Below are 24,715 nucleotides of genomic sequence, written 5' to 3'. Positions count from 1 at the left end.
AGTTGATAAGAAATGTAGTTAGAATCCTAATAAATAGTCTCAAAATACTGAAAACTAAAAAGGATACAAAGTAAGCAATAACAAAATAAAAATAAAAGAATCATTCCTGCAAATTATTTGATAACAAACCTTGTATTTGTTTACAGCTTTATAACAGCAACATAAACTTTTCTAAGAAAAAGAAGATGATGAATAGTTTGTACAAGCTAAATGTCATGATAAGCAAAACATTTAAGGGGGTTGATTAGAGAGTGTGTTATCAAAAAACATTGACGCAGAAATAATACCAAAGGACCAAGATCTTAATCTTTTGAATATTTTGTTAGACTTAATAATAGCAAAGATGTTGGTGTTTGTAAAAAATAGTTTGAAGAAACATCAAATAAGCAATGGGTGGCTATATAATTTTCATTTAGTTTAAAGGAGAATCTGAAGGACATCTGGACGCAGCATGTTCCAGGTAACAAAATAAATTATTGCCATGTAATAAAATTATTCGAGCTATTTTGAGTGATTATATAAGAGCTCATAATCCCAGATGCTTATACTTGGATTCAAACCTTTCTATTGTAAAAATATATAACTATGTCAAACAATGTAAATGAAGAGCAAATTGTACGAGTAAAATAATAGTTTTTTTTGGGGGGGAGTACTTTTCTGTTAGCCGGGCGCAAATGTCGCCAATGTGGGCCAAATGCAAGCCAAGTTGCCAAGTGTAGCGAATGACAAAACAGTCATTGAATAAAAATCGAAAATGTTCAACTATAAACAAATATTTATTAATAGTAAGCAAAACAGTTTTACCAAAAAAGAATGCTTATAATTATTTGGTTTTCCAGAATACGGTGATGTCCTTGAGAATTTACTCAAATGGATCATTTACTTTTCGTCACCACGTAAATTAAGCGAGGTATGACTCCAAATGATAATGAGAAGTTCCCCGATGTTTTTTATTTTTCCATTCCATTTTATGTTTTTTATTGGCACTGCCCCAAAGTCGTTTGATTTTCTGAGTGTTTACACCAGTGTCAGGATCAACAAAAGTGTCCCTGTGATTGACGTTGAAATGCTGTAGACCAGCTTCTTTCATTTTAGTTGTGCAGTAACCCTTCCAGGAATCGGAATAGACGGTTGACCCTTCTTTGATGTGATTTGTTATTGCATGTAACAGTACTGATAAAGAACGGTTTGAAACTTTAACTAGAAATATTCATTCGTTTCTTGGCAAATGCCACCAAATATATGCTGTTGTGGAAGTATTTGACCATCATTATTCTTTCATGTTGTAAATAAGCTCTCGTCTATCTCAATTATTTTTTCAGGACCACCGATTTTTTTTTGCTCACATTCCACTAGTACTTCTACACAAACTTCTCTGAAGTAGTTATTCTAATCTACAGGTATATTATGATTCATATCCATTTTTTCACACTATTTGCCTGATGTAATGTCTTCACTCCAGCAGTAAATAAATCTCTCATTCAAGATATTAGAAAACTCAATCTGGACGATTCGAACAACGTACCATTGTGAATGCTCTTCTTCATGTGGCATCTTGAAAGATTGCACCGCCAACGTACTCCGTCACAAAAAGGCATTTTCATTTCATGATTCTGATTGCATGTTGCAGTCTTTGCCAATATACCTTTCACCTGAAAAAAAAAAAAAAAAAAGACTGCATCTTCTTCAGTTCTGGCTAAATCCGAAATTTTTATCATTTTTTAAAACAAAAATTAAGATGGAAGAAAAAAAGGAAAACATGCTTTGTTTTGAATGAATTCAGAGAATAAAGCACATGGCCCCAAACGAACATTCCTCTTATAGTTGTAAGAAATTTGGCGGAATTCTACATTATTTGGCGATTTTTCACTTACTCCCAGCTAAGAAAAGTACCATTTTTGGTACCGTATATTTTCAGTAAAATTAAACTTACACTTTAAACAACATTAAAAAGGTCCTTTTCAAAAATGTGATTATTTGGTAAGAATAAAGCAGTTGACAACGGATGAAGAAAAACATCCAGCATAAGCTGAATATGACGAACACTTACAAAAATCAGAAATTGCCATAATATTATGGCTAATGATTGTTTAAGAGCTTTAAGCAAAATGCACACATTTAGTTTTGATTTAGAAAAAGTATTACCATTTCTAAAACTCTTCATTCCAGTAGCTTATTACATGAGAAAATTACAAGTATTGTGAGGCTACCTCCCCCCCCCCAACATACACATTTCTTCAGTGCCTCGAGTTCTCCTCCTTGCACATGCACGATAAGAATCTCATCTCTGTGTGACTGCAGAAAGAGAACTTTAGCCTTCTTCTTCTACGAGTCTGCGTGCACACTGTATTGATCGCTGAGATTTATGTTATCCTAATGCTATGTATATATATATATATATGTTTTGATTTATTAAAAGAGTTTATTTTTCTAAATGGGTGTCTAGCAGTTAAATAGGTCCTAAAGTATATAATCTTGTTTGTCATGTTTGAAAGACCAATGAAGGTTTGAAAGACCAATGAATGTTCACAAGAACTGTCATTGTGTTTAACTTAACACATTAAGTTATGTGCAAAGAATTTTTAAAAAATTATAATGTATTCAGATTTGTATACAGGACAGTATCAAAATGTAAAAATTGTATTAAGTTTCCTGAAATGGATTCAGAGTGAAGGCATAAAAGCTGAATCGAATTTAAAGTTTTATTAAAGTGGGCACAGGTATTTGCCTAATGATGCTGCTGATTTTGCAGTTATAGAAGCTCTTACCCCCCACTCAAAAGTATCAGTATATTTATAATCCTAGCAGTTGGTATCACATAATTTTAAAAAAAAAAAAAAAAGTGTCAGTTTTCTCGAAATGAATCTTCAAGATTTATTTTGCACAAAACCTTTGGAGGATGTTATTGCCAACAGAAAAAAATCAGAAAGTGGACTAACAGTCAGTTGGCTAATATGCAGTGGATAAAATTAAAAATGTTAAATCCAAGTAGCATTAAGTTCAAATATTATTTTGATAAGGATGATACTTTCATTTAGTTGCCATAAAACAAAAATAGGAAGACCAGCAATCTTGAAAAATATAAATCAACCATTATTGTATCTCAGTGGTTGAACAATTTCAAAAAGAAAAGACATGATGAAGTTATTAAAATATATACCTCAAATAAAACACAAATTAACGAAACATAGAGATCAAAATTTAGATAACTTGCAAGAAGATGTTTGATGTGATAAATAAACATAAAACTTATGACAACAAATATTACTGTATTATAAGACTTTATATAATTTTTTGATCAAATTAATAAACCAAAAAATTTTAAATTAATATATTAAAAAGCATTAATTTTCTCAATTTTTGTTTTCTAGAAATTTTTTAAATAAGTATTGAAAGTTTTTTTTCATCCTGTAAAATGAATTACTAAATTTGCTGGTAAATGAGTATTATTTTGTTTGTAGCATTAATAGTAATTATCATAAGGCTTTAAATTGATTATTGCCCTAAGATGCTTACTAAATAGAAAGAATGATGAGGAATCATCATAAAGGGAAAAAAATATTTTATTAGTTACTGAGAATTATATTAGTTGAATGATTTTAATTCAGCCAATATAATTTTCATGCTGTTAGTTTTTTTGTTTGATTTAGTTTAGTATGGTATCAAGAAAAAAAATTAGTCTCCACTTCTAGTGATCATCTGATGCATCGCCAGATTCTGTATATGTTGTCTCAAAGTTTTAAAGAATGCCTTCATCTAATATCAATAAGCATATTGTGCATCTTTATGCAGTCATGTTTTTACTCAATTTTATTTTAGGAATTAATTCATAAATTGCTAAGTTTCATGTTAATTAAATTTGCATTTATTTTTCAGCGAGTTATTTTCTAAATTTCAGAATTAACTATAACACTGCTGTATTGCCCAAAAACTTAAAATATGATTTTTTTAAAAGAAATTAGCATGTTTTTAACTATTGGGTTGTTCGGAAAGTAATTTCGTTTTTGGGGGTGGACATGAAAGACAATTTTTGTATAATGAATAAATATTTTATTAAATTATATATTGGCCATTCTGGTCCAACACCTTTTGCCATCTTTCTGGCAGTAACATGATTCCCCGCTCATAAAAGTTTTGGTCCTTGCTGGCAAAAAACTGATTCAGGTGGTTTTGACATTTTCATTTGAGGTAAAGGTTTTACCGTCCAAAAAATTTTGCGGGGACCAAAACAAATAATAATCGGAAGGTGCCAGATCGGTAGAATATGGTGGGTGTTGCAGTATGTCCCATTCAAGCTGTAAAAGCTTTTGGCGAGTGACCAAACTTGTATGAGGTCTCGCATTATCCTGGTGGAACACTACACCCTTCCTGTTGGTTAATTCTGGCCTCTTCTGTTTAAGTGCATCATTCAGTTTGTCCAGCTGATGACAATAGACTTCCGAATTAATAGTTGTATTGTCCGGTAAAAGCTAAAAAAAAAAAAAAAAAAAAAAAAAAAAAAAAAGATTCCTTTGAAATCCCACCAAACGGACAGCATCACCTTTTTTTGGTGAATGTTGGCTTTTGAAACGCTTTGAGCCGGTTCATCTTTTCTGCTCCATGACCTCTTGCATTTCACATTGTTGTATACAACGCATTTTTCGTCCCCAGAAATAATCCGCTTCAAAAATGGATCATTTTCCTGACGTTTGAGGAGCGAATCACACACGTCAACACGACGACACAAATTTCGCTCCGTAAGAACATGGGGCACCCACACATCGAGCTTTGAGGTTAAGCCCAGGCCTTTCAAGTGGCCATAAACAGTCGAATTAGACAAATTTAACCTCTCACTGATCTCTCGTGTGGTTATTCGCCTATTTGCATCAACTAATGCCTTTATCGCATCTTTGTTAGCTTCGACCGCCCTTCCAGACCGTGGTGCATCTTCGACATCAAAATTGCCGGATCGAAACTTTGCAAACCAGTTCTGGCACTGGCGTACTGTTAACACACCTTCTCCATACACATACGTCATTTTATTCTCGCTTGGACAGCATTTTTACCTTTTCTGAAGTAAAAAAGTAAAATATGATGAAAATGCTGCTTATTGCTCTCCATATTTAAAAGGGCACCAACCAAAAACTACTGCGTAGAATTAATAGAACTTTTTCACACACAAGCCTTGTAATATCAGCTCTCAAGACATATAATGGTTATGCGGCTTAAGTGTGAAGTTGGTTTCGAAAAAATGTAATTAATTCCTCTGACGGGAAGAAACGAAATTACTTTCCGAACAACCCAATATAATATGGAGCTGAAAATGATTCATTTTAAATATGTACTTTCATCTTGGTAGTTACGCACTTTCCTGTTGACTATGAAAGTTTGTGAAGCCAAACTTCAGTAAATCATTCTGGCAGAAGTTTAAAGCAGCAGATCATTCTTTATTTTGTTAGATAATGAATTGATATAGATCATGAATATGAAATATAAAAAACTTTAATAATGTAGTGTTGCCTTTATTTATCTGTTTTCAGATAAACTCCCATATCATAACCATTAATGCATAATCTTTTTGATGCCAGGATCCTATAACTCTGAAAATACTCTGCTCCATGTTGTGCCATAAAAGGCAAATTCCAAGTTTTAATTTTTCCTGCAAAAATGAGAGCTGCAAAAATAGCATTTAATTTATAATCTTCTTTACTACAAAAACTAGACTAGCGTATCAAAGATTATCAGGATTTCATCAAACCAAGCCAAACTTCAATATTGATGTAATTTGCATTTTACTGCTTTTGGAATCATATTTTACGATCATCAAACTGTAGTACCACACTGCAAATATTTCCATCTTATCTTGCAGAGGCATGGTATATCAGATCATGCACATACATGTGCAGATCCAAGTGATGACTATTCATTGGCCACTTGGCTGTTTGCCATTTGTAATGTATATATCAAATGACTGTCATAAAATTGGAAGCAATTTAAATTTAATGAGTTATTAAATTAATTAATTGAATCAGTTTTATACATTCTTAATTATTTATTTTCAGATTTAAAAATAACATTTTTGTGGCATCATCTAAGAAATAACTAACTAAAAGTGATAGACTGCAAACTTCTTCAATACCGAAACATCTTGAGTGTTTTTTGAGATATGTTTATGTGTTAGCACTAAATTGCAGTTTGGCTGCAGTTTTTATTTATCAAAAATGGTCCATGGGAAAATGTGTAAATAACCATCTTGCTGATTTGAAAATATTTATATATCAAAATTGACAACTTAAAATTTATTTATTTTATAGAAGCCCTGTTGCAAAGCCGACCACTTCCTCAAATTCCTGACATTTCTGATGACATTCGTAATTTACCACCACCACTGAATGGCGCATCGCGCTGGATGTCAAAAGATAATTTACTATCCCAAGATGAAAATGATTCTCAGCTTTTTGTTGCTTTGTATGATTTTCAGTCTGGTGGAGAAAATCAGCTGTCACTTCGCAAAGGTAAACTTTTAGATTGTAGTTAGCAATGTATTTGTTAAACAAAAAATATTGACATAGAAATATATTCTTTCGTTCATCTATTTTAGTCGTTTTATTCTTTTATTCATGGAAGTATATTCTTTTATTCATTTACACTGGTGTGCAAAAAGCTACTTTGCGATGACATGGTGCATTGTCGTCCATGAAAAGGAACTGCGGACCCATAGCGCCTCTAAAAAGACGCACATATGGAAGAAGAATCTCGTTACAATAACGGGTCCTGTTGACTGAACCTGCGTCGAACATGTGAAGGTCTGTACGACTACCAAGCATGATGCCTCCCCAAACGAGAACACTGCCACCTCCATACCTGTCCCTTTCAATAATGTTCGAGGGATGATTGCGGCTTCCCCGCTCTCTCCAGATGAGTATGCGATGAGAATTGCTACTCAGACTGAATCTGCTCTCATCTGTAAAGAGTACTCGTCCCCATTCATTGTTTCTCCAATTCCTGTGTTCCCGGCACCACAGAAAACGCCTTCTCCGATGGGCAGGCGTTAGAGGTACACACCGTACAGGGCGTCGTGCAAACAGACCACCACCGTGCAGTCTTCTGGCCACGGTAAAACGCGATATTGGTCGTCCAGTCGCCTGTGTCGTGTGTCTAGCGCTGTCTGCCACCTGTTTCTTCTGGCCTGTAAGGCAGTATACCGATCATCTGCGGGTGTGGTTCCTCGTGGATGACCACTACTAAACTCCTAGATAGCTGTTCCTGTAGTTTGAAATTGTCTGAAAGTGAAGTCGTGAAACGATGCTGTGAGCAATTCCGAACTCTGCAGCCACACTTGTCACACTGCGGCCTTCCTCCAACTTTCCAATGATTCGACCTCGGGTAAAAGCATCCAGATGTCGTCTAACAGATTGATTATTCCCCATTTCTCGCTGTTTTGCACACCAGCATATTTGTCCAAAGGGGCAAATTGCCCAGAAGAACTATAAATTTAGTTTTGGCATTTTGCATTGGTTCACTATAAATGTCGGTTCACTTTTCAAATTGTTGCCGCCAAATATTATTGCCCTGTGTTATATTTAAGGAAATTAAATAAAGGTATTTATGTTTCTCACATTGTGATAAAACAACTTTACCTAGAGTCATCAAATATCGTAATCTTCCACTGAATATAGGCATCTGGAAGCTCTAATTTGAAATTTGTTTTATTAATGATTTCATATTTTGTAACATTTTAATGAATTTCCAATTGATAAACTAAAAAATTTCAAAGCGAGTAATGGCAACACTGTACAGGGGGAGGGGAAACATTTTTATCTTCAGTGCGGAAGACTGTGTATCGGAAACTATAAAGATATGCTCATTTTAAAATTATTTTGCGATATTGCTGTTGAATTGAATTTTATGATTTAAGCTCAGAAAGCATGATATTTAATAAATAAAGTGAACACACAAAACATTAAAAAGACGTTCCTTTGGGCATAATGTAAAATCTGAAAGTTTTCCGATTTTTTTTTTTTTAATCATTTTATTTTATTCATAGAATATCTTAAAATGGCTGTTTTATTCATAGGATACATTGTCAGAGAAACAAGTTAATATTAAATCATAACACATTTTATGATATTATACTTTAGAAAATGTATCCAGTATTTCTCCTAAAAAAGTAATCCTTTTATTTGTTTCTACTCTTTAAAACATAAATTGTGTGAAAAATATTAATATAGGTAATTTGCATTCATTTTCAAGAAGCTGAAATTATTTCTGAATGATTGATTTGAAGTGCTTTGATTAATATATCTAAGTATAGTATGGTGTTTTAGCCAGCATTAGCTTTCATATTCTGCAGTATATTTTATAATCATTGCTTATGTTTGATTAATAAAAATTTCAGTTTTTTCCATATTTATAAAAAGAATGTGCTATATTTTTGCTGTAACTTAGTATACTGTACTGATTTTATAATAATCATAAATTAAAATGTCTAGAAGTCTACATAAGCTAAGCAGCTGCTGTAGCATGGTAAAAATGATGCAAAGCCTTAATTAATTTATCTTCATATTTTTGTCTATATATACCAATAAATTAATATTTTCTTAATAATAACAGTTGCAGGTTTTTTTAAAGGTAAAATTTGTTTAAGAAAAAGAAAAAAGTGGATGATTAATGGTTATGCCTCTAACGGTATTGTTAGTAATGAGCAATTTTAGTAATTTGTAGTTAATTAGTTAGATATCTGTATATTTATAAATGGTTTGTTCAGAATTTCTGTAAATAATCTCTAATTGTAGCATGTAAACTGTATAAAATGGTAGTGCAAGGTAAAATCCTAGCATATGGTATGGCCTTGGCACGGTTTTGAAAATTGGCACCAGCACATGATGCATTTGAAACCCATCCGGTATATCACCAGTCGCCAAATCCCGTGTGTACTATATACTAGGATCAGACCCAAATTCACTAAATAAACTCATCAAAATTAAAAATAACTTTTAAAAGTTTTCAAAATCCAACCATTGTTTTATATGGCTTTTAAGTAAAAAGGTTAAATACATTTCAGTAAATAAATTACTTTGTCTGCCTTCTTCAGAAGCAAATTATTTACATTCTTCCAGCTTATTGTTCAGTTTTCCTCAAAGTACTTTAGATTCTCTTTAGGGTTAATTCTAAATTATCTTTTATTGATGCAATCCATAATTCAATCCTCATGATTTTTTAATTGAGAAATTCATAGGATTATTTCTCAGTGTAGCTTAGTATGCAATGGTTAAAGTAATAAAATTCTGAATTTCATTTAAAAAATACAATTTTTTTTTTTTTTTTTTTTTCATTAAGGAAAATATTGTTAAACATATCAAAAATCAACTAATCTGAGTTTTTTTTTTTTTTTTTTAAATTATCTGTTTAAAATTATGTACAAAATTCGAAATTATGTGAAACAGCAATCTTATTTTAACATAGATTTTAAGTGACACTAACAATTTCAAAGGTAATCAAACTCAGGTCCCTCTTCTTCAGGAGCAAAAAATTCTTCTTTTTAATGCCTTACGAAATTCTGTCAGAATCATTTGACTTAAATTCCTGTATCATATTTTCTTTAACAGATAATACTAATGTTCATTGTATTTTGAACAGAACTACATGTTATTTGATTCTGAAAAGTAGAGACAACTTTTCATCTCATAAAATGTATTGAGTCTTTTCATTTGAATTAACATTAGACAGAATTTTATCAGTCAAGTTGTAATTCTCACCCTGTTCCTTTTCATTTTAATTCATCATAATCTCCTTATTGTAAGAGATGTCGTAGTGCATAAATTGTTAAAGTGGTAAAAATTGGCAGTTATGTCTATGAATCAAATCTTGATAGAATGAGCTGCTGGATGCAGGAGAATTTTCATGTTTTTCTCGATAAAATAAATGGGAATTAGCTTCATTTGGAAGTCCTATATAAAAGCAAAATTTTCTTCATGCTTTGTTGCCATTCTAAAATTAAATTTATTGTTACCTCTTATAATAATGTTCTTGTTTTCAAAATAAATATTGCTAATGAAGTGTTTTAATCTATGTTATTTGATTTTAGTTCTGTTATTATATTTCCATTTTGTAAATTTTATTTTTAATTCTTATTTTCTGTTAGAGTAACTAATGTAATACTCATTTTCATTTTTAAAAATTTTAATCACTAGGTTGCGTAATTTAAAAATTTTAATCACTAGGTTGCGTAATTTTATTTTTAATTCTTATTTTCTGTTAGAGTAACTAATGTAATACTCATTTTCATGTTTAAAAATTTTAATCACTAGGTTGCGTAATGAAAAGATCTAATTTATCAACAGTACTGTTAAGTTTAATATAACAGTAGTTATAAGCTAGTTTTAAAATGCTGTAAACTAAGTTTTAGAATTTTTTTTTCTTGAATGATTGATGAGCGAAATAGATCTTGCATATAAATAAAACGGTACTATTCTGTTTTGAGGGCCATAAAAAATTGCAGCAAAAATGTATGCGCAAAAGCACCAAATCTAGCAAGCTTGCCCGTTTAACATCGCGCCAAATCTAGCCTACGCGTTGATTTCAGATTGCGTAAGCTTATATAATTGTTCTATATTTCTTAAGATGTCATTAGAATACTAGTTTCATTTTTATATTCTTTTTTGATATCCTATAGATTTAACAATTTGGGAATTGCTCGTGAGCAAAAGTCTGTAATAGAATTTTGAGTAAAGTGCAGAATCACTCACTGCTTGGCGCGTTTTTAAGAATTGCACATACTCAGTATCCATGTACACATCGACCTATTTTCACTTTAAAAAAAATCCCAGAATTGCACAAAAATGGCACTACGCACACCCTTGACTTTATCTATGTACACATCGAGCTATTTTCACTTAAAAAGTAAAAGAAAATTGACAAAAATCCAATTGTTTTTTCCTTTGTCAAAAGCGGCCAACAAATAAGTGAGCAATTCTGCACTTTACCGAGAATATTTTCAAAGAAATGGCATCATTCATTATAGAAAATTACGTTTGAACAACCAACAAGATGAAATTATGCTTAGCTTTTATGAAATAGCAATGCAGGCATCCATTCAGTTATGTTTAGCAATTTTTATATAAATTATAATAATGATCTGAAATAGTTATTTACTCTTTTGTTTCCATTCAGTCATGTTTAGCCTTTTTCATATAAATTATAATAATAAAAAAGTATTATATGAAATTAACCTTTCATCTAAATTAAAACATCAATCTTAGATAGTTATTTACTATTATACTTCTTTTCTTGCCGCAATTATTTTTGACAGCATTGGCATCAACAATAGTTTGGCGATTTTTTACGACCCTCGAAACGGAATAGTACCGGTAAAACTAATTTTGTAGTGCTATGCTAATATGGATGGATACTAAAAACTTATGTACAACTTTTTGTCCAGAGATGAGGATACTATAATCTGTAGTAATTAATCTGTATAGCTACTTTTCTTCATTTTTTATATTGTTTTCAAAGCAACGTTTTACAAACCCTTATCTGTTCTTTAATAGGTCAACAAGTCCGAGTCTTATCATACAATAAAACAGGTGAATGGTGTGAAGCACAATCATGGAATGGTCTGGTTGGCTGGGTTCCCAGTAATTACATTACTCCTGTAAATAGCCTTGAAAAGCATTCTTGGTATCATGGACCTATTTCCCGAAATGCAGCTGAATATCTTCTTAGCAGTGGCATCAATGGCAGCTTTTTAGTGAGAGAAAGTGAAAGTAGTCCTGGCCAAAGATCTATATCTGTTCGTTATGAAGGCAGAGTGTATCATTATCGAATAAATGAAGATTCTGATCGAAAGGTAACCTGTGTTTTTCTCTTATTGTGACTTCAGATGATTTATAGGTTTTAAAATGCTCATGGCATTTAGACATTTATAAATCTTTTTTGTTGTTGGGGGTGGTGGTGTCTTGATAATTTATGAACAAAATATAATGTTTTGATCTTTCCTAGTTCTTAGGTTAATAAATTGTAAAGCAATTAAGCTGTGTATTAGCCAAAAAATGCAGTAAATTAACTCAGAAATATGTATTTATACAAACAATTCGTGTAGTTTTGTTCTATTTATTTATGTATTATTAGCCCAAAGCACTATTCATTTCATTTTGGCATTTTGCTTTGAAAATTTTGAAAGGCTGTATCACTTTTCAAATTGTTATCATCAAATATTATTGCCCTGTATTATATTTAAAGAAATTAAATAATGGAGAATCTGTGTAAATATATGTACGTCTCTTGCATTGTGATTAAACAACGGTACCCAGAGCCATCAAATTTTGAATGATGTAATCCTCCACCTGAATATGGGCATCTGGAAACCCAAATTTGGAATTTGTTTTATTATCTACAGTACAAGGTCTTTAATCCGGACCTCAAAGCTAAAAACTTTCTGTGCATGCGCGTAATACCTTTACGCATGCACATAATACTTTTACGCATGCACATAATACGTTTACGCATGCACATAATACGTTTACGCATGCATGTTTAATGTATAACGGATGGTATAAGCTAGGCTCTAATTACCTATTTCAATTAGTGTCAGATTGCGTAGTTCCTTAATCTTCTAATTGGATTCGGCGTATTATTTTTTGCAGACTGTTAGAGCAATTTTATAAAAAGTAAGCTTGAACTTTTGATTATGTCAAAAAGAGTTTCCGATTCTGGAGCTGCCAAAGGATCTACAAAGCGGAAGCATGTTTCGATGTCCATCAAGCAAAAAGTGGAATTGCTGCAAAAAATGGATAAAGGCATGAAGAAAGTGACAGAGAGGTTAGTGAAAACGAAAAAATTTCGATTGACAAGTTAGTTGGTATTCTCGGCACAGCAATTACAGAACTTGAACAGTGGAACTTTGTAACTGAACAAGAAATTATGTCTGTTTATAGAATTAAAGAGAAAGTATTAGCACATAAAACGAAGCAACTTAAACAACTTACAATGAAAGAAATGTTTAATAAAGTAAACAAATAAATATTAAGCTTGTTTTTTGTAAATTTTGATACCCTTTAGATCATAATTGCTCTTTATTTCATAAATTATGGTTTCATATTTTTAATTTTATAATTTCTGCATGCCATCTTACCAGATTTAAATTGATGATCTATAATCCGGAATCGCCGAAGTCCCGACGAGTCTGGATTAAGGACTTTGTACTGTATTTCATATATTGTAAAACTTAAACAAATTTTTGATGAACAATCTCAACAATTTCAAAGCAAGCAATGGCAACACTGTACGGGGTTTTTTTGTCAAGAATCACTCTATGTATTGAATCTTGACTCATCACTGAAGAGAACATGTCTTTAATATTGCTGGACCCAAAAATGGTTACCTGTCTCTACTAGAAGGAAGGAGGTTTCTTATATCTCCTAGTGGTCTTCTAATGAATTGTTGAGAACATTTGTTGCTTGGTATAAAAGGTCTTTTCTTATAAGCTCTGTATACAGTTTGTCAGGAAATTATTGTCACTAATGCGGCAAAGAGAATGCTGAGAGAACTCTCCATAATTTTCCATGTCATCATGCATTTAGTGTAATTTATCAATTTTCTGCAAATGTCATAGCTTTTGGATTGGCAGGCTTGATGGCTAGCCTGAAATCTGCTGATGGTTCTCCATCTCAGTTAATTTTTTAAACAATTTCAAAACCTTATTTTAATTGAAATCTATCAGTCAGAAACACAATTTTATAGACAAATTTCAGACTTCAAAGCTGATCACTTTTATCTTTTTATCTCTTAACAGCCACTAGATGCTTGCATTATATTTACTATTCTTCAAATTATATATGACATCAAATGTTAAAATTTTGCAAAATATTTTGAATTAGTATAAATGTAATTTTAATTTTGGACACCAGTGTGATTATAAAGAGAAATCACAAAATCAAAGCTTTATAGAGCATAATGCATAATTGTTTCTTTCAATTTTGTTTTCCAAAAAATTATGATTTGAAAATTGTTTATTTATTATTTGAAACAAGTGCATATCTTTTCATCTTTGTGGAAAATGAAGATGTATCCCATTAGTGAATTATTTTTTTAAAAAAGATTTGATGCTAAAAAATAGCATTTCGATACCTATGAAATATAATCTTCTATTTTCATGATTATCTTTCTTCTAACTTTTCTGTCAAGTTCATATCCATGAATTCCGCTAAGGAAAAGCCTAAATATTCAGCAGTTATTTTTGTAAAATGTGTATTTTGAATTCAGTTTGTTAATCATTTCGATTTTTTAATGTGTTCATCAACACTAATATTATAATTGAATATTAATGTTTTTACGTGTTAGTAAATTTGTAAATACCATATTTACACATATATTTTTCCTACTATGTGAAAAAATATACTTCTTTGTCTATGTTAGCAGGATTTGCATTAATAACCTCCCCCATTCTTGGCAAATAAAAAAAGACTATATGAATATTTATACTAATAATTACAGAACTGTATCTTTTAAATAAGTCAGTCTCTTGTTTACAGTAACGTTCTTTTTTTGCCACTTCATTTACTGCTGCTCCTTGCTTGAACTATGTATGCATACAAAATTTCTTATCAAATTACATAATTTAAGTGAAATTTTTATTGAAGTCTATTAATGCTAAAACTGTGTAAAGATTAAAAAAAAAAAAAAAAAAATGGAGGAATGTATTTTCTGGACCTTGAGAGAAACTTACAAACTGTGCAAGTAAATAAAATATTTTTCAATAATACTGAAAAAGCAATAAAATGCATTAAATACTTCAATGTATAATTAATACAGTGTGAAAAAATTAAATACAGTATGAATGCAGTTGAAAATTCATACACTTATTATTGCAGTTGACAGTTGATACAGCTGAGATTAAATACATCAGTTAATTAAGTAGCCTAATAAACATTAAATTTTTCACTAAATGTTTGAGTTATTTTATTATATTCATTCTCATATTTCCTTCTGAAACAGTTATTGTTTTTATGAAAGGAACTAGGTATGAAGAAAAATTATAATTCTGTCTAAGACAATCATGCATGGATAGTGGTGGTTGTCATCTTAGAGAGGTAAAATTCTGTACTAATGTTTATTTATATTCTCAAGTACACTGTTTTAAAATAAGTAAAATGAGTTCCTTCTAATGCTTTTGAATGATAGTAAAAATATACTTGAAAGTCTTAGTGCCTAAAATTTACTCTAGTTCCTCTAGTTCATTAGTTCTCAACGAGAGAAGGATTTCATGGTTTCAGGGGAGAATGTGGTCAGCCTTTTATTTACCTTTTAAGTATTTAGTTTCAGTTTATGAATTTACTAAATTACTTTTATGCAAGTTTTGACATTTATCAACATTTTCTATTTTCTTCTTGTTTAATTAGTAAAGCACATTTAAAATAATTTAAATTTAAATAAATGCCTTTTACTGTAAATAAATGCCTTTTACTTTAATAAATGTACTTTTCATGTTTTGAGAAGGAGAGGGAAGTTGATTGTCTAACAGTGTAGAAAGGGTTGCACATGGCAAAAAAGGCTGAGAACCCGTTTCAAATCAAATTGTTGGCATGGCACTGTTCTGAAAATACTTCAATCGCAGTGCAGTATAATTTTTTAACTAAACCACTAACCTGTTTTTCTGTGCACAGTAAAGCCCATACTCTGTTTAGGCTTTTTTTTTTTTTTTTTTTTTAAGGCTCATGCAGTATACAGGCAATCTCATTTCTGAGTTGTTTTTACTATTTTGTTCATATCATTTCTATTTTGAATATCAAATTAGTTGTATAGATGGCAGTAGATGTCCACTGAGTGATAGTTTGCTGCATCATTTTTTTTATCAAAATAGGTTCAAAAATTCTTTTTTTAATATCATATTTTAAACCTACAAATATTTTAGAGTTAAAATATGTAAAAAGTTTTAGTAAAAGAGTTTTTTTTTTTTTTTTTTTTTTTTTTTTTTTTTTTTTTAATATAGAATTACATCACAAAAAAGTTTGTTGAAAAATTGAAATTGAAGAATAATCATATAAAAGAAAAATTTTGAAAATTAACCTTGGTTAAATTAAGATTTGTTTTATGAAATACAAAGATAAAATGTATATATTAATAAAAATATTCAAACATTGATTAGAAATGAAGCTTAGTATTATAAACTTCAAAACAAGGCTTGAGGCAAAGTTCTACTTCACAATATTTGCAACAAATTCGGATTTCTTTGCAAATCTTTTTTTGGCCAATTAAAATTTTTTCAGCAACAAACAGCACTGTGTCTAACCGGCTCTTTTTTTTTTTTTTTTTTTTTTTTGTGGGATTGGGGGATATATGGCTAGCAAAATGTCAAGCATTTAGTCTCATGAGATTGAGAGTTGAACTACAGACATCTATGAACTTTGAAAAGAGCATGCAAAATGGTCCAAAACATGCTTGTATATTTCGCAGAAATATGGACAACTAATGGTGTTTGTTAACTCAAATCTGAATAAACAATTAAACATCACAAAAATGCCGAAATGAAATCATGAATTTTGGAGCGGATTGCACAGTTATATAGATGGAAAAAAATTCATCCCTTTGGAAATCGTGGGTTGCTCAAATTTTGCTACTTCTATTTTGCATCTGGAAATTGTGGCATATGCAGTGAGAGGAAAAGTCTTTTTTGTTCTATTCCAATTAGTTCAGAAGCATTCACTTCTTTTGCATGACTTCGTGAATTTTTATCTTCCATCCTTAGTTTAGATTTATGGATGTATTTTATTGTTGATTTGATAGCTTTATTGATGTTCAAGTAGTTAAAACTGTTTTTTGCCATAAAATGAAGGCTGATTCAGAGTTGCATACAGTTAATTTCTTGCAGCTCAGATTGTGATTTGGAATCAGAATCTGAAATGTCTGTAAATGAGTTTGGGAGTAATGAAAGTTCTGTAAATAACTTCGATACTGGTATTAAAAATATGGCAGTAAAGATATAAATTTATATTTTTAATTGTATTTTTTATTGGATATTATTATTTGATTGATTGAAAGGTATACAACAGTAAATCTTCTTGGATGTTTACCAGCTCCAATAAGACTAGCAGAAAGGCATTTTTTAGATGTGATTTATTAGAAAGAAAAAAAATCTAAGACCCTCAAGTCAGTGCTATGTGAACTGAAGAAAAATTACAACAGTTAAAGAATTAGAAAAAGAGACTCAGTAATTTTGTTTGGACTGTGATGCTGGATTTTATCTCTTGTCTTGTTTTAAAATATACAAGTTTAAAATGTTTTAAAATATACAAGTTTAAAATATACCTCCCTGCTAGGCATTCATGTAGAAAGAAAAAACAACTTCCAAGGAAAATAAAATTATTTTATTTGTAGTAAAATGGCCGTTCTAAATGCTTAAAAATATTACAAATAATAATTTTAATAAAATTTTTCTTCTTGGAGATGTAAAATGAACCCCCAAAAAATGACTTTTTTGGATCAAATTTGGGATTACTAATTTTTTTTAAAAAATGGTAAAAAATTAATTACTAATTTTAAAAAAATGTTGTTAGAACATTTAAAAATTCTCCTAATTCTCATTCTTTAAAATTTTGGTGACTTGAAAGCAAGAAATAAAAAATATATCTCAATTTCAACTTATTAAGGTCTGGTAAATTAATTTATAATCAATAATCTTACTGATTGGTGGTTCTTACTTGCAAGATCTGCTAGGTGCCATGTGATTGAAACAATATAGTGCCATGTGACTGAAGTTATGCAGACATATTTTATGGACTTTGTAAGGATTTATCTATTTATTTTTGACTAATAGTTAATTTTCAGTTAAAGTAACTTTCCTATCACTCTCCCTTTCCCCGACACTTTTCATGCCGGAATGTAAACGAGATAGGGCATGTTTATTTATATTGAGGGGAAAAGAAGTGCTATTTAAGCAAAGGTTTCGCAAGTTGATTTTATAGCGTGTTCTGTCTACTTGAGGCCACGTTGTTACTGTGACTAAAAAGCGATTTTATTCTATGGCAATGAGTACTTCTAGCCATTTGGCTTGTCTCACCAGTTTTCTACGAACCAGAGCCTTCTTGCACGTTTCTTTATCCTATCAGCTGTTAGGCTAATCTAGCTACATTTAATTTTAGTTCAACATTACTTGTTTAAGTTAAGCCAGAAATGTTGGCTTCTGTTAAATGCAAGCTGGGTCATTGTAACTTCTTTATGTTCAAATAAAAGGGCTGTTTACACCCTTTTGCTGACTTTGTCGACAAGTCTGTCTGTCTTCTGCTGACTTTGTCTGTCTACAAGAAGATACTTCCTCTATAGTCTTTCTAGAGCTCATGAGGTTATGCTACCAATGAAAGTGAGACTCTATTAATTTTGAGTGTTATTAACTTTTTATATATAATATTGACATGGATATAAGATGGATTTACATGTAGAACAACTTAACAGTTTCGTGATATTTTATTAAAAATAAAAGGTATACATATAGGTCACACGTATCAAGCTTAATTTGCTGAAAGTATTCTATAAGAAAGATAATTAAATGGCATAAATACCATACTCCAAGGTAAAAGTAAGTATGCATGTTTTCTACGAACATAAAGGTAAAGGAATAAAGAATAAATTATCTGGCGGAAATACCATACTCCGAGGTAAAAGTAAGTATGCATGTTTTCTGCGAACATAAAGTAAAAGAATAAATTATCTTAGTATATTAAAAAAAAATAGGCCATATGTGTAACATGAGGATGGTTTTCAGAAGGAGAGGAGAGAAATATGTCTATTGTACTCAAGCCATACATTACATTTAATTAAATAATATAATTTTAAGAATAATTTAGAGATAATATGAAACAGCATACTTTTTAATTTAAATAATTAAATTTATTATATTTTTTTAAAAAGAATCTTAATTATATAAGAAATCATTATGAGAAATAAATATGATAATTTATAATTCATATATTAATAAAAATACTTTTAAAGATTAAAAAAGGATTCTTTCATAATTTAAAAATTGCTATTATTGTTGTTTTTTGTTTTTTAATCCTCTCCTTTTCATACTTGCAAAGGTACAATTCTAAATGGTCATTTATAGAAATGGGTTATATTTCTATAAATGGGTGTTTAGATTCAACTTTGTATTAAGTGCTGAAAATGTAAGATCGCATTTATTTCATTAATCAGTCCTTTACCGCATTTTGGTTGACAAAATTACTTAAATTTCGGTTTACAATGTAATGTGATAAAAGAGATTTCAGGTCTCTCTCTCTCTCTCTCTTTTTAAACTGAATAAATTTGCAGTGTATTTGGCAGTATTTCTTTCCTGATATCAAATTTGTTTTTAACTTTCTATTGATCATATTTGGCTGTATATTATTAAATAAATCTTTCACTTTTATCCTTTTGCCCTAATCCTAAGATATCTGAGTTTTCTAAGAATTTTTTAATCATGCCATATAAGATTATTTTTTTAATTTGCTCTTCATAAAGTAAGTATTCATAACGTATTCTATAACATTATCTGAGTTATAAGATTTGAAATATATTAGCTTAAATTCAGCAGAAGCCTTTTATCTGCATTTCTTTTTCAAACCATATTTTTGTTTTGTAGTTGTGTTAAATAATATTTAAAAAAAATTATTACACAATATCTGGTTTCCTCTAAAGACTGAAGAATGTGTTCTAACTTCTATTAAATCATTTTTTTTTCATATTTTTCAAAAAGAATCAAAGTAAATGCTAAATTTATATAATTTTTCTGTCATCGTTTTACAAGATTTTTCACATTCTTCCAGAAATAAATTTCCACTGCTGTTGGTATATTTTTAGTACATATCTTTTTGGTTTGGTGGAGGTTTTTATTTGAATTCGGTTGCAATTTTTTTGTGTTATCTTAATTGTATGTACTGCATTTGGCACTTTTTCAAACATGTTTAGCATTTTGAATTTCTTTCCCCAATTGGGATTTTTTTTTTTTTTTTTTTTTTTTTTTTTTTTTTTAGGTTTTTGTAACTTCAGAATGCCCTTTCAATACTCTAGCAGAATTAGTGCATCATCATTCAATCCATACTGATGGGTTAATTACTGTTTTGCTATACCCTGCTCCTAAACGGAACAAGCCAACTGTTTTCGCATTAAGCCCTGAACCCGATGAATGGGAAATTGAACGTACTGATATTGTTATGAAGCATAGGCTTGGTGGTGGCCAATATGGAGATGTGTATGAAGCTATTTGGAAAAGATACAACATGACTGTTGCAGTGAAAACATTGAAGGTAAATTTTCCCTCCCCTCTTTACTTGTTATTAACCTAAGGGGCAATTATTATTATGGAAATCTAAATGTGGTGAAGTGTTAATTTGAAAAAATATTTCTGTAAACGATAAAAATGTAATGAATGTAATTTAAGGAAACATTATTAAAATCATAATATATACATGCTTGAATGCATAAAATTCCTTATCTAACCCCCCCTTTTTTTGTAACCATTGTTATACACATACACTACCAATTACAAAAGTGTTCCAGATGACATAAATATTTATATACTGGCGTTTTAATTTTAAAAAAAATTATAACTATGAAATCCGATTTATTATGTGATCCCCTCCTTAATTCCTTTATTTATGCTAAGAAAAATTTTAGTCTGATTATAAAAATAAAATATAAAATGTATGAACCCAGCCCAACAAAAATTGAGAGAGATGTTTAAATTTAAAATTAGAGATCTAGTCAGGAACTTTGTACAAATTTAAGAACAAAATGTTTGCTTTTTTACATAGTTAAAAATAAAACATTAATTTAGAAAAAGGTTTCTGACAATATATTAAATTCTAAGAACTTCTGTGCAGGCTTCTATGAAAAGTATGACCAGTACAAATATTTTCAAATTTTAGCATTTAAAACTTATAAATTATTTGTGGGAAAATTCTTTTGACCTACTAGTGTAACACATCATAAATTAAAGAATGTCACACTTTAGTAAGTCATAAAGGACCTGAAATGGATTACCTGAAATGGAAATAAAAACAACCTGGATTTATTCTAATATATTTTTAACCAGCCTTCAAGGATGGTAATAAATTTAATTTCTGGCACTGTAAAATCCATAAAAATCATAAACTTTAAAATTATATATTTTAATCAAATTTTGTCATGTAGAAATGAAATATTTTATGTTTTATTTCTTTGAATGAGTGTAAATTACACTAAATATAACTGTAGGAATCAAGGAAGCATGTAAAACATTAGAATTTGTATTTTTTGCAAAACCAGTGCCTTAAATTTAAAACTGCCAAGTATGAATATTTGTTTTATTTAAAACATTTTCAACAAAATATTTATATTTGGAAATACAACAGTTAAAAAAAAAGGGCCTAGTAAGAAATTTTGTAGGCCTTATACTGTTTTATATAAATGCCTATACCACAACTAATGGTGAACTTCAGAATTTCTTGCAGTTATTTTGTTAAGAAGGGGAATTCTCTTGTTGTCATCTAAAAAGTGTATTTCTTGTGTTAAAATCATCGAGACTGTTTTTGTAATTGATAAAAATATTTTTTAAAAAAATGCATAAGAAAACTCTTTTTTTTATTACAGTTTTATACATTATTTATCTGAAGCAAAACTAAACTCTGCAGTCTTTGATAAATACATCAACAGAAACACCAAGATGTTTTGATATTTAGATATTAGCAGAGCCAATTTAGTAAAAATTGTGAAATTTTTTAGAATAGGCCAAACTCTGCCAACCGTGTGTGTAACATTTTCTCAGGCAGGTATGCTTGTAACAGCTCTTCAATTTTATCAGGCAATGGTACCATTTGCTGCATTCAAAGTTCTAATGTTTTTTATTTTGCGATAAAATCATTAAAGAGAACTAATGCTTCTAATCTGTTCTTAAAGCGATTGTCACAGAATTTCTGAATAATAAAAGAAACAAAAACTCATTTGTTAAGTAGGTATATTAATTGATTTTATACTCAATCCTTTGGCAGTTCTTTCTTCCCAAATACGTATGATATGTGTTAGTCTAAATTTGTAATGCAATTTGGTTCATTTGCACCTACTAAAGTGCATAACTGGAATGAGTGCTGAGCTCGTTGATGACCATCAAAGAGTTAATGTAAAATCTGATTATATGTAATAAATAATTTTAGTTATCTATAAGCAATGCCTTCTAAAAAGAAAAGTGAACAAAAACAGAAGAGGAATTCAATCAATCTCAATGTAACTTCATCAGGGGGTAAGAACTTTGAAACTAATTGAAATCTCTCTTCTACAAAAATCCTTGCTTTTCTGTATTCAGAATTAGCCAATGAACAATTTCAATGAATTTAAATTATATTATAATTATGATAGTTCACCCAAAAATTCTAGACCTTCCCTAAAGCAACGGAAAAATTCTAATTGGAAACATTAGAGTAATCTTAAATAAAGAGACTTCTATCCCTTTAAATGAATTGAAAACGAAAGTGAAAAACAAAAGTGAAAAAACAAAATACTTCAGGGAAAAATTATTTTAATTTAAATGTTAACCTTTAAACAGAAAATCCAATGAATTAAGAAGTAGTTGAAAACCATTGTTTTGTACCATTTGTATGTTATTTAAGAACATACAAAACGAAATTAAGAACTTCCATTAGACTCTAGTCTAAATTTGAGAGGCAGTATATAATGATACGTACATTTTTGCCATCTTGGTTTTATTGGCAAAACTAAAAAACTTTGGCAAGAAATTAATCACTCAAAAAGTTAAATTCTTGTATGTAAATGTAATTTTGAAACCAAAAGGAAAACATTTAAATATTTCAAGGAAAATTTTAATTTTATTTTTTTAGTTTAAAAGAAAAAAAAGCATACTAATTGAATTTAATTAAAGTAAAATGTTTACTCTTGTAAAACAAAAAGGAAAATAAATAAACTTATTTAGTGTAAAACCTAATTAAATTTTAGATAATAAAATTAAATAATCTTAAAAAAGAGTTCAATTCTTTTAAAAGTATTGAAAATGATAGTGGAAAAAAAAAATACTTCAGTATGTATATATATATATATATATATATGTGTGTGTGTGTGTGTGTGTGTGTAATATATTCAGAAGCGGGCAGATTTAAATCTTCATTTTTATTTTCAGCAACATGTTACGGTTACACACAAGTCGGCACATTAAATGTGACTGTTCCAAAAAGGCTTACATTTTTTATAACTTTGTACCAATAAAGCAACAGCAGCAGACAGATAGCAATGTAGCTAGGCAAAAGTGTAGAAAGCAAGTTTGTAATGTTCAGGATGAAATCTTAGGTCAGACTGAGTTAGTTTTGGTTCTCAAAGCATTTTGATGGGATAGTTAATACTGCTCTAAAATTACTATTGGCTGCTTTAGTTTAGTTCAGTTTACATCACCAGAATTACGTAAGAGTCATATGACATTGTATTTATCAATAGGAAAGTTACTTTTTGATCCGTCAAAAAAAGGAAGTTGAAATTTTGTAGCGTCGACAGTGGCTATTGATTCTGTATTAGTTGACATTGTCGTTTTAGATCTTGTATTCACACTTCTTGAAGCACGAATAATCAATTTACACAAAATTTTGAAGCAACAATATTTTTTTTTCACCAATCACTTTACGCATAGCGGGCAATTACAGCACACTTGAAAAACACTTCATTTTTGTATCCAAGGAAAAGCAGCAAAATATAGGGGAATTCTGTCTGCAGATGATTTGACGCTCTGTACAATATCCTTGACCTACTGTAGATGATGAAAAGTTAAACACGCACTAAAATAATCCACAGGAGCTTTTTCCCACACTGAATAACGTCCTGGCAGCTAAATAAATAACTGTGATATTTTAGCAGTTGTGGTGAAACTTGGCATCAAAGTTCAGGCATTGTTTTGCAGAGTGGTAAGGCGGAAATCCAAATGACAACACAAGATAATTTAGCTTTTAAGTGCACATAATTATTCCATAGCTTTAATTCAATTTTCACTATACATCATGCTTTAGTTCATATGAAATTCTCCAAATCACATATTCAATAGTAGTTTAAACTAAGTACGACTGAATTTAAACTTTATGCATCATCACATTTTCTAACAAAGGAAGGCTAGATGGATAGAGCAGCACAGAGTCTTGTAGCAGCGATATTAGGAAGCAGTCTGACTGAAAAATGGCACGTACTCAGTATTTATAGTAGCGGTTATGTAATAGGCTAGCATATTCTAGAAGGTTCTGGTCTAGGGGCAAGCTCCTGAATTGCAGAAAGTTAATTAAAGGTTGCTGGTTCGCAAAGAACAAAGCCATCATATTTTTTTTTATATTTTACATATACACATATATAATTTGCATAGTAGTATTATATAAGTGTCATTCAGCAATATTTACTCGTATAAGTTTTAAAAAATGTGACAAATCTATAAAAGAGTATAAAAATGGTAAAACTCGCATGTTATCCCGTTGACCGTTGGTGGATATTTGGCAAAGGTCGCCAGTTGTTACTGCAGAATTCTAAATGAAGTAGTCATCCATAATTGGCATGAAATCATGCTACTTGGCCAGTCGATAGGATAATATGCAAGTACAATAAAAACAAACCAAGATAACATTCTTCAAAAAAAAGTGTATCTTATGACAGCTATGGCTTTGTAGTGGGAAAGCCAGTGCTGGAATTGCATGATTGTAAGCAGAAATGCTGTTTTCTGGCAACTTCTACTATACTCAATGTTTAATGC

General features: G+C 30.2%; 1 protein-coding gene across 1 annotated transcript in view; it reads left to right on the top strand.

The window, feature by feature from the left end:
- The window catches only part of LOC118186282 (uncharacterized), an 82,798-nt gene that overhangs the window by 23,308 nt on the left and 34,775 nt on the right, over window positions 1-24,715 (top strand). Inside the window, exons 3-5 of the mRNA XM_035356371.2 lie at window positions 6,294-6,494; window positions 11,529-11,827; window positions 19,983-20,255. Coding sequence (XP_035212262.2) covers window positions 6,294-6,494; window positions 11,529-11,827; window positions 19,983-20,255 — 773 coding nt within the window. The remainder of the gene's footprint in view (window positions 1-6,293; window positions 6,495-11,528; window positions 11,828-19,982; window positions 20,256-24,715) is intronic.

This window comes from Stegodyphus dumicola, chromosome 12 (genome assembly GCF_044657685.1).
Source record: "Stegodyphus dumicola isolate Sdum_Otavi_A_Nest chromosome 12, ASM4465768v1".
NCBI classification, from domain to species: Eukaryota; Metazoa; Arthropoda; class Arachnida; order Araneae; family Eresidae; genus Stegodyphus; species Stegodyphus dumicola.
Note: the sequence above shows the minus strand (reverse complement) of the source record. Positions and strands in the feature narration are given on the sequence as shown.